Source organism: Primulina eburnea, chromosome 3 (assembly GCF_022965805.1).
Source record: "Primulina eburnea isolate SZY01 chromosome 3, ASM2296580v1, whole genome shotgun sequence".
NCBI classification, from domain to species: domain Eukaryota; kingdom Viridiplantae; phylum Streptophyta; class Magnoliopsida; order Lamiales; family Gesneriaceae; genus Primulina; species Primulina eburnea.
The window spans coordinates 19,322,600-19,334,296 of NC_133103.1; the positions used below are offsets into that span (position 1 = coordinate 19,322,600).

Sequence of the window (11,697 nt, forward strand, 5' to 3'; positions counted from 1 at the left end):
TACGGATAAAGGATTGCGGATGAAACCATCACACCCGGGAAGGGAAAATTTACCCGGGCATTCACAAAACTACCCGGTACCCTGGTTTGTACCCATGGGATTCCGATGAACAAACCCATATCCTTATAGGGGTATCACCACCCATCCCTAAAATAGTCGGGCTAGAGCTTGACTCGCTGTCCCGATTCAATCTTTCCTGCTCTCTCCCGGATTGCAAGTGTGAATAAATACCGAGTGAGGGAACTTCCTAAGCGTCTGGTATCTCATACCCCCGACTCCTCAAAATATGATATTTACTATTCTCGAGAGAATCGATCGAATACATCATTACGTATACATTAATGAGGATTTTACTGAAAACTACTCGTTTTCCAAGGTAATGATGAGTCTGTTCCCTCGATAACCGCACACGTCTCTTCAATTGTACGCACGATTTCCTAGGCGTCATATGATCGTCCGATTAGATTTGAATCGAGGGCGGAGATTAATTCTCTTCCCTATAAATAATGACCTTGCTCATTCTTCCGTCTCATTAGTGCAATGGCAGGTTCAAGCAATTCGAAAGTTCCGGATATGGCTGAAGAGCTCATGGCATCTGCAATAGAGAGAAGAAAAACGACTATGGAGGACGAAGTCTTTCACAAAATATTTCACTTCTGGGAAAAATTATACAAGCTGGAATCCTCTCAGTATGTAGAGGGGGTTCCTTCTCCTGAGAACGTGGCTCTTATGCGGAAATATCGCCGGCGCCTCGGTGTTGCGGAGTACGTGGACATCTTTACCCACCATGGTGTCTACGCACTAATGCTACAAAGGGAGCTGAAGATCCTGGAGGATATATCCGGGTCAGATAGCTTTGGCAAGACCGCTACCGGGAATCTTAGTGGCTGGTTGCACAAATGGAAGATGTTTGTTGAAAAGGAACATCTTCGTGTACTCTCTGCCCATTTCTTTTAATTAATAAAATATCTTTTTCGCTTTGTTATTGCCTGTATCTGGTAGAACGTCAAAACCAAATTAACAATAAGTAAATAACGAAGATTAACATGGCTAATACTCCTCAAACTTAAAAACTAAATGCCTGAGTTTTTGAAATCCCGCCCTATCAATCAATATGCTCGAGTCCCGAATTTGTAGTCCGGGAAAAGGAATAAGCCCGGACCAAGAATCCTCTGGTCTGCTGACGTGGTGTCATAATGATATGAGATTTATTAAATTCCTGCCAAACGAAAACGTTCTGTATTCCGAGGTACATCAGATTTGATGTTTCGATAACCGTCAGACCCTCTCGTCTGCCCAGCGCAATTTACGAGGGGCGTTCTGATCGTCCACTTGTCCAGATTGGATGGCTTCGATCAACTTTTGAATAATAAAGGAGACGCTTCGACTGGCTGAGGCTCTTGGACTTCCTTGCTTGTCTATAAATAAGGGGATACAGATGCAAAATAAACCTTAATCCATAATGTCGAGCTCAAGTGGTTCCAGTGCCTGCAGCAGTACACATGTCCTGGTGACTCCGGAAATGCGTCCTCATGTGGAGGAGCTAAAGAGAAGAATTGAACAACGCATATGGGCGAAGGTCATGGCCGTGCGGGACAAGGTTTATGATCTGGACTATACCTACCGCAATCGTCTCGCCCCTACCCGAGTACAAAGAGCAAGAGCAAGGAAGTATATCCGAGAGTTTTCAGTAAACCGGGTAACAGATCTGGTTGATGACGAGGTTCTGCTGCACATGATGTTGTGGAAAGAATGGCGTGCTTTGGACAAGATAATGAAGGATGAATCCTTTGTCAACCTCCGTATTCACGAGTTAACTAATTGGATAACGGAGTGGCAAGATTCTGTATCTAATATAATGGATCCCATAACTCTTCGTCGTTTTCGTATGTAATGGAAGTTTTATTGATTTTTCCTGCCTCGTTATTCTGTTGCAAACAAATCTTGTACAAATTAATGCGAACTGAAATAACAGACGTACCATAAATTAGGATAACCCAATCTCTAAGACTGAAATTACACTTGTGACATATTTGGTGAAAATATGGTCCCCGGATCTGGTATCTCCTGCACTTAGAACATATTCGAGCTAGTCAAATCCTTGAATTTGTAACAACATACCGGGGTATCGAACTACCCGGTCCTAGAAATTACCATCTCGGGTCTTTAGGCTTCCCGAGCTACGAAACAAACCCACCGAGGTATTCAAAACCTCCCGGCCCATCCACACAACATCATAATGACACGTGTTACTCTATCCCAACGGTCAGTAACGTTTTCGTATTCCGAGGAACAGTAGGCCTGACACTTTTAATGATTGCGCGTGTCCCTTCGCGTACTATCCGATTCCCGAGGGTTATCTCGACCACCCGTTTAAATGCAAATCAACGGTTGAGATCAAGCCCCCTCCTTTATAAATAGTGGTGTACTCCTTTGCCAGAATCACTATTGAATTCAAATTTCAGCGGAACTCTTGCGCTTGGTTTTCTCTACTTCTTCGGCGTGTACCATCATTTTCCTCCGGCGACCTCCCCACTGTCTCTCTTATTTACTCGTAAGTACTCTTCTTTCAAAATGTCTAATTCTACCTCTTCCACGTCGGGGGCCAACGCGCGAGGCTCGCCTAGCGACGAATCTGCTGCGTTACGCTCCGATGCTTCTCAATCTCCCCCGCCCCGTCGCTCTATCACCCAACCCGCTAAGAAACCCGTAGCCTCTCCAATCATACCATCTTCCTCTAAACCCCTCCCTCCTAGTCACTCCCGAGGTCTTGCCCAAAAGAAAGGTAAGGGTAAAGCTCGGGCCACGGGCCCTCCTCCCATCGAGGTCCCGGGAATTCCCTGGTTCTCCTCTCTGAGTAGCACCCTGCGCTCAGGGGCGGATGAGGAACTTAGGACCTTGGGTAACATTCCTTCCAATCTTTCTATCCTAATACCCGGGTCCTCTGACAGGGCAAAAAAACCCCCTCCAGGGTATACTACTTTCTTCCGGGACCAAATTAAGAATGGTCTTAGGTTTCCGATTCACCCCTTTTACATTGCAGTTGCCAAATTTTTTGGCGTACCAGTTAACCAATTCCACCCTAATTCTTTTAGAATAATGGCTGCTACTTATGTCCTCTTCAATATGAACAATTTTCTTATTAACCCCCTTATCTTTCACTATTACTTTTCTTGCCGTTTTGGGGACAATGTCTTTTCCCTGACTGCCCGGCACAATACTCGCTTCTTTGATGATATACCCTCTTCCCAAAAAGGGTGGAAAGGAAGATACTTTTTTATTCGACTCCCGGGAGATCTTCCCTGCTTGACCGGTTTTCTCTCCTCTCTGCCTACACAACCTTCCCTCCCCGGCACTTACAAATTCGAAGAACCCTTCATTGTGAGCCAAGATTTGGTGGAGGGGCGCAGATACTCATCTTCCACACTAATTTCTGATGATAATCTGACCGCGTATGGGTTGAGTCCCCGGGCTGAGGATCCCGAAGATCATATTATTGATGAGGTGGCAGGCTCGGGCTCTCAACCCGGTAATTCGCCCCTCTTTCCTGCAGCCTCCTTCCTTGCTCCCTCCTTGATTTTTTTAACATTATTTCTTTTTGTCCAGACAATTCCGAGATGCAAGCAGCTTTTGCCAAAAGACGAGCAGCTGAGAAAATCGCCCGGGAACAGGAGCTTGCGGCGCGCCGTGCAGCTACCGAAACAGAAAAGAAACGTGCTGCCGAGGAGGTGTCTCGAGGAGTGGCGGTTACTGGGGAAGATCCTCCCCGGGAAAATACTTCTCAGGCAATGGATGAAACTGTAGAGGATGCTGAAGACCTCGCCCCTCTCAGTCAAAGAAAAAGAAAAGCCACGGCGGAACCCGAGCTGGTTGTCCTGGAAGGCCCATATGAGGGTGATCCCTGCACTTCCCCACCTGCACAACCCCGACTACCCCCCCAAACTACTGGGGCCTCAACCTCCGAGCTCCCTTCCAACAATATGTTTTTCGAGGGAGCTACTGTTAGTGGTGCTAAACGCTTCAAACAAATGCTCAGTCCCACTGAAGCAATATTTTTGAAGAGCATCCCTGCCACTAACAGATTTTTGGAAGGATCAAACCGGCTTCTCTCGGTAAGTTCTTCGTCTTACAGCTTAATATTGATACCGACTTATTCTTCCTGACTTTTTTCTCTATCCAGGCGGCTCAAATGATGGTCTCGGCCTTTGAGGAAGTGGCGGCAGTGGCCACCAGGACGAATAGACAGGCTCGGGCGTCTCAAGAAGTTCATGACCAGCTCCGAGGGGAGATTGCCCGGGCCGAGAAGCTGCACGAGGAGAAAGTTGCCGGGCTCCTTGCTTCTTTGGAAAGAGCCAATCAACAATTGGCTTCAACTCAACGTGCTCAAGATGAGAGTTTTGCTCGAGAAGAAGCCTCTCAAAGGCAAATTGCTTTTCTGGAATCCCGAGCTCGATTTCTTGAAGAAGAAGCCACTCTCCAACAACACCGGGTTGTGGATGCTGAAGATAAACTCAAGCTTTTCCAGCTCACTCATGAGGAATGGAAGACTGTCTTCCTCCGATCCTCGGATTTCCAAGCGGCTGTTGAAGATAGATCGTATAACTACTTCAAAGTTGGCTTTGCGAAATGCCAGGAGCAATTTGAGGAGGAGGGCTTGATTCCGGCAGACAAGGAGGGCTTTCCAGACATAGATCGAGCTATTGACTCCCTTCCCAAGGATGATGATGCCGACAAGGAGACTAAAAAAGCTCCTGAAAAGACTGGGGAATAGTCTGCTGTAGTATTTTTAGTTTAAGATTGTGTCTTTAGATTTCCATATTTCCTTGTGTAATTCTTGCCCCCGGGCTTTGGCAATAAAAAATCATTTTTCTTTGCGCAATACCTTGATCTCTAGCGGACCAAATATTTTATATTCGATAGGAATTCAAAGAACGCAAATCTTGCTAAATACGGAGTCTTGAGCCCGGGTGTAACTCTTTGGGCTTTTTAGAACCAAGGTACGGATCCTTGGGCCGGGGAGCATGTCCCGGGACTTGGGAATGGTCGAGGTGTGTGGCCCCGAGCCAGGGTGTAGTGCCCTGGGCTTTTTTAGAACCAAGGTGCGGAGCCTTGGGCCGGGGAGCATGTCCCGGGACTTGGGAATGGTCGAGGTGTGTGGCCCCGAGCCAGGGTGTAGTGCCCTGGGCTTTTTTAGAACCAAGGTGCGGAGCCTTGGGCCGGGGAGCATGTCCCGGGACTTGGGAATGGTCGAGGTGTGTGGCCCCGGGCCAGGGTGTAGTGCCCTGGGCTTTTTTAGAACCAAGGTGCGGAGCCTTGGGCCGGGGAGCATGTCCCGGGACTTGGGAATGGTCGAGGTGTGTGGCCCCGAGCCAGGGTGTAGTGCCCTGGGCTTTTTTAGAACCAAGGTGCGGAGCCTTGGGCCGGGGAGCATGTCCCGGGACTTGGGAATGGTCGAGGTGTGTGGCCCCGAGCCAGGGTGTAGTGCCCTAGGCTTTTTTAGAACCAAGGTGCGGAGCCTTGGGCCGGGGAGCATGTCCCGGGACTTGGGAATGGTCGAGGTGTGTGGCCCCGAGCCAGGGTGTAGTGCCCTGGGCTTTTTCTTCCGGAATGTGGGAGATAATAACACAACACTTCTGTGGAAAACAGATATTTCATTTACGTCTTTCGGTGAATAGATTACATCTGTCAAGTATAAAATTGCTTTAAATTAAATACATTCCAAGGTCTTTTGAGAGGGCGTCCTTGTGCATCCTCTAGATAAAAAGATCCGGAGCTGACTCTCCGAGTGATTTTGTAAGGCCCTTCCCATTTTGCCTCTAATTTTCCCACCTCTCCTGCTGGATTAACCCTTTTCATGACTAAGTCTCCAATTTGAAAGTCTCGGATTCGGACCTTCTTATTGTAAGATTTCATCACTCGACCTCTGTATGCTTCCATGCGGATATATGCCCGGTCCCTCTTTTCCTCGACTAAATCCAACTCCCTGGCTCTGCTTTCATCATTATCGTGTGGGTAAGATTCTACCCGAGGAGAAGTCTCTCCAATCTCAACTGGGAGAACTGCTTCAGAGTCATATACGAGGCTGAAAAGGGTTTCTTGAGTCGGTATCTGCGGAGTGGTCCTGTAGGCCCAAAGAACACTAGGTAATTCTTCAACCCAATCCTTCCCCTTACCCTGAAGTCTCGTCTTCAACGCTTGTACAATGATCCTATTGACAACTTCTGTTTGGCCATTTGCTTGAGGATAAGCCACAGAGGTGAAGGATTGAGTGATCTTCATTTCTTGGCACCATGCAACAATTCCTTTGCCTTGAAATTGTCTACCATTATCTGAGATTAATCTCCGGGGCACTCCAAATCGGCATACAATATTTTTCCACAGGAATTTCAGTACCTCTGTTTCCGTAATTCTTGCCAAAGGCTCAGCTTCCACCCACTTGGAAAAGTAATCGACTGCTACTAACAAAAATTTCTTCTGAGCTCGGGCAAGCGGGAAAGGACCTACAATGTCCATGCCCCATTGATCAAAAGGGCAGGATGCCCAAATAGGCTTCATAAGAGCAGCCGGGCTGTGTTTGAAATTTGCATGATGTTGACAGCCTTCGCAGGTTTGAACCACCCGAGCTGCATCTTGACCCAGGGTTGGCCACCAAAATCCTGCAAGCATGGTTTTTCGAGCTAGAGACATTCCTCCGAGGTGCTCCGCGCAACATCCTTCATGAATTTCCCGAAGTACATAATCTACCTCCTTTTTAGGCAAGCATTTTAAAAGAGGCCCCTGGAATGATCTTTTATACAAGATTGCGTTTAAGAGCACAAACCTGGGAGCTTGTCTCTTGATCTTCTGAGCTTGACCTCTGTCCTCGGGTAGTGCACCCTTCTCAATAAATCTGATTAAGGGCGTCATCCAGGAGTCTTCTGGATCGGGTGTTCCTTCTTCGTCCATCGAGAGGATCAAGCGGGAGACATGCAATACCTCCCGGGTGCTCACTTCACTTAGGGATGCTGCCATTTTTGCCAGAATATCTGCCTCGTCGTTTTCTTCTCGGGGGATTTGCTCGATACTCCAATCCGAAAAGCCTTCTGCTCGAGCTCTGATAAGTTGTAGATATTTCAACATCCTACCATCTTTAGCTTCATACACACCCTTTATCTGCTGTGTTACGAGTTGTGAATCAGAATATATAATTATCCGGGAAGCCCCGACTTCTCGAGCAGCTCGTATTCCAGCTAGCACAGCCTCATACTCGGCCTCATTATTAGTTACTCGGGAGTCAATCCTTATTACCAATTTGATTTTTTCTCCCGGGGGAGATATCATCACGACTCCTACTCCGCACCCCGCAAGGCTAGACGCCCCATCTACAAAAACCCTCCACACTTCTTCTCTACTAGGCTGGATCATCTCAGATAAAAAGTCTGATAAAGCTTGTGCCTTGATAGCCACTCGTGGTTTGTATTCGATATCGTACTCCCCCAATTCCACCGTCCACTTAATCATTCGCCCGGATCCCTCAGCATGGGTCATGATTCTACCAAGAGGGCTGTTGGTAAGAACCACTATTTGATGCGATAAGAAGTAAGGTCTTAGCTTCCGAGCGGTCACGATCAAAGCCAATGCAATCTTCTCCACCTCTGTATATCGGAGCTCGGGCCCTCTTAGAGCGTGGCTGACATAATAGACAGGCTTCTGATCAGAGCCTTCTTCTTTGATTAACACTGAACTGACAGCATGTTCTGTAGAGGATAAATACAGGAATAATCGCTCCCCGGGCTCGGGCTTTACTAACACCGGGAGCTCTGCAAGATGAGCTTTCAAGTCCTGGAAGGCTTGTTCACATTTATCGTCCCATCCGAAGTGCTTGGCCTTTCTCAAGACTTGAAAGAAAGGATAACTTCTGTGTGCTGATCGGGATATAAACCAAGAAAGGGAAGCAATCCTTCCCGTCAGCTTTTGCACCTCTTTTACAGACTGGGGAGAGGGCATACACAAGACAAATTTTACCTTCTCCGGGTTTACCTCAATTCCCCGATCTGTTACCATGAATCCCAGAAATTTGCCACTCTTTACGCCAAAAATACATTTAGCCGGGTTAAGCTTGATCCCATGTTGCATGAGGGTGGCAAAAGTTTCCTGTAGATCATCAATAAAAGTAGTGACCTCCCGGGTCTTGCTTAAGATATCATCCACATAGACCTCCACGTTCCGCCCCAGCTGTTTCTCGAATACTTTGTCCATAAGACGCTGATAAGTGGCCCCTGCATTCTTCAATCCGAAAGGCATTACAATATAACAAAATGTACCTCCCGAAGTGACAAAACTAGCTTTATCTTGATCTTTTTTGGCCAAGGGAATCTGATGATACCCCTGGTATGCATCCATAAAGCTCAACAGCTCATAGCCCGAGGTAGAATCTACCAACTGGTCAATCCGGGGCAGCGGATAATGATCTTTGGGCCACGCTTTGTTTAGATCGCGGAAATCTACGCACATGCGCCATTTGCCAGTGGATTTAGGTACTAAAACCACATTGGAAAGCCAAGTAGGGAATTGAATTTCCCTAATATGCCCCGCCTTCAGGAGCTCCTTGACTTGTTCTGCTATGACTTTGTCCTTTTCAGGACCAAAGTGCCTCTTTTTCTGCTTCACAGGGTGAGACCCCGGGAGGATGTTTAAATGATGCTCCGATAAAAAGGGGGAAATCCCCGTAAGCTCCTGCTGGGACCAGGCAAACACATGAATGTTAGTTTTTAAACATTTAATTAAACTTACCCGGGTGGTCGTGCCGAGATCCCGAGCCACCCGGATCTGCTGTCCTGGCCCAATCTCCACCGCCTCCTGCTCTTCCTCGGCCACAAAGTGTATCTCCCCTTCCTCCACTATCCTCCCTCCTGTCTCACCTATCTTAGCCATCTTCCCCTCCTTCTTAGATCTGTTCTGATCCGCTCGGACCGCTTCCACATAACACTTTCTAGAAGAGGGTTGATCTCCCCGGACTTCTCCTACCCTTGCTCCCACAGGAAATTTTATTTTTTGGTGGTAGGTAGACGCTACAGCCCTTAACTCATTCATGGCCGGCCTCCCAAGGATGATGTTATACGATGAGGGGGAGTCCACCATAGTGAAGGAAGTCATCACTGTTTTCTTGAGATCGTGAGAGCCCAAGGTCAGAGGTAAAATAATCTCCCCTTCCGTATAAACCACGTGCCCGGCGAAGCCAAAAAGAGCAGTTTCCACTGTTTCCAGGTGATAGCCCTGTAAATCCATCTGCTCAAAAGCATCTTTGAAAATTACATTCACAGAACTGCCTGAGTCCACGAAGACCCGCAGAATGTCATAGTTCGCCACTCGGGCTTGGATCACCAAGGCATCGTTGTGGGGTAGATTCACCCCTCTTAGGTCCTCCGGGCCGAAACTGATGATTGCCTCACTCTTCCTCGATCCTTCCACCTCCAAACACTCTCTCCTACTCCTTTCGCCCCTGCTCCTGCTCTTGCTCCTGCTCCTGCTCTGGTGGTGTGTTACGTCGAGAAACTTCTTTCCGGGCCATAGCATGAACCATTGCATCAGCCATCATTTTTTTCAATTCCTCTCGGGTCATGGTTATAAGATTCTGGTCGGTATTATTAACGTTTACTTGTCTGGAAGATTGTCCCCCGTCCGCCTGGGCCCGGGAGGTATCTTGGTCTGTTCTTCTGGTACGAGCCATATCAACGCCTCGAGCTCAATATGAATTCCCACAGACGGCGCCAATGATGTGATCCTCTTGAAATGGGCGAGCCGGGTAAGGAGCTCCAATCGGATCAAATCAACAATTTTTAATGTTTTGGGAATTTTGAGCGAAGACAATGGCTTGAACGGCACCTGCAAACAATGAGAAGAACTCGTGAATGGGCGCCGGAGGGGTTTCCGACGTAGCCACTCCGATGATAAAGTCAGCAGGCTGTATGATGATGAACTTCGAACAATATTTTAGGAAAAATACATAGAATGCTTAAAGTTCAAAAGGCTCATTTAATGACATTAATACCTGCTATTTATAGGAGAGGAATGGGTAGTTACCTCGATTCCCGCGTCACCTACTAAGTCGGTTCACCATACTAGCTTCTGATGACTTCTCGGACACTCCAAACCCAAGTTGCTCTGGCGGATTAGATTGACTGTAATGATTACACTTGAGTGTGGCTCATTTATCGAAGTAGCTCTATTCTCGAGGTTGCCCAAGTGGGTATCCAACCGAGAACATTCCCTGGACATGTGAGAAGCACCCGGCCAACTCTATGAGGACCCGGGCTACGGATAAAGGATTGCGGATGAAACCATCACACCCGGGAAGGGAAAATTTACCCGGGCATTCACAAAACTACCCGGTACCCTGGTTTGTACCCATGGGATTCCGATGAACAAACCCATATCCTTATAGGGGTATCACCAGCAATGCGCGAAATGGTCTTCAGGATTGCGGCAATGCAGCCGATTGATATAGACCCGGAATCCGTGAAGCCGCCGAAGAGAAAGAACGTGAAGATATCGACGGACCCGCAAAGCGTGGCGGCGCGTCACCGCCGGGAGAGGATAAGCGAGCGGATCAGGATTCTCCAGAGACTGGTGCCTGGTGGAACTAAAATGGACACTGCGTCAATGCTGGATGAAGCAATTCACTATGTTAAGTTCTTGAAAGATCAGGTGCAGTCTCTTGAAATAGTGGAGGCGAATCAGCGACCCGCCGCGGGGATAGGATTCCCGGTGACTGCAAACGGTTATCATCGGACGTCTCCTAGATTCTTGATATAGTTTAATTTAGTGAAATTAAACATTTTGGATCAATTTATTCTTTCTGAATTGTGGGGAATTTTTAAATTTATTATTGCCAATTGTGTCGTTCATATATGTCCATTCTATTGGGGTATAATACTTCAATTAATCTTATACATAACCAAATCCCATTTAATATCTTTCGATTTTTTTATATTTTATTTTCTTTTCCGAATAAGAAAGCCATGGGGTATTAGAAACCCATAATTTAATGCTGTAATTACCAAAAATATGTCGTAAGTTAGTCTTTTTTTTAGTGAGTCTCATGTGAGACCGTCTCACGGATCATAATTTGTGAGACGGGTCAACCCTACCCATATTCACAATAAAAAGTAATACTCTTAGCATAAAAAGTAATACTTTTTCGTGGGTGACCCAAATAAGAGATCCGTCTCAAAAATACGACCCATGAGACCGTCTCTCACAAGTTTTTGCCTTTTTTTGAGTGAGTCTCATGTGAGACCGTCTCACGGATCTTAATATGTGAGACGGGTCAACCTTACCCATATTCAAAATAAAAAGTAATACTCTTAGCATAAAAAATAATATTTTTTCATGAAAAACCCAAATAAAAGATCTGTCTCACAAATACGATCCGTGAGATCGTCTCACACAAGTTTTTTTCGGTCTTTCGTTTGATCAAATTCGATAGTCATTTTGTGATTAAATTGGACGATTTTATTTTTATTTCACTGAAGTGCTGACGTGATGTAAAGCACAACACCAATATAGAATCAATCTCATGTTAGTATTTTTGGTAAAATAGGATTACCAAGAAAAAAGAGGCCGAATTTTAATTATTTGAAGGATCAAAATAAAAAAAGTCAAGTTGTATGGAAAATATGATTAATTTTCCTATTTTCATATATTATAAATCATTTG

General features: G+C 46.4%; 1 protein-coding gene across 1 annotated transcript; it reads left to right on the plus strand.

Moving 5' to 3' along the window:
- The first annotated feature begins 10,446 nt into the window (after positions 1-10,446).
- On the plus strand, positions 10,447-10,794 carry LOC140827007 (transcription factor HEC2-like). Its single transcript, XM_073189574.1, has one exon. The coding sequence runs from the start codon at positions 10,447-10,449 to the stop codon at positions 10,792-10,794; it is 348 nt and encodes a 115-aa protein (XP_073045675.1).
- Positions 10,795-11,697: the final 903 nt, after the last annotated feature.

Coding starts and splice junctions, on each gene's coding strand:
- LOC140827007 (XM_073189574.1), top strand. CDS start 10,447: ATGGTCTTCAGGATTGCGGCAATGCAGCCGATTGATATAGACCCGGAA.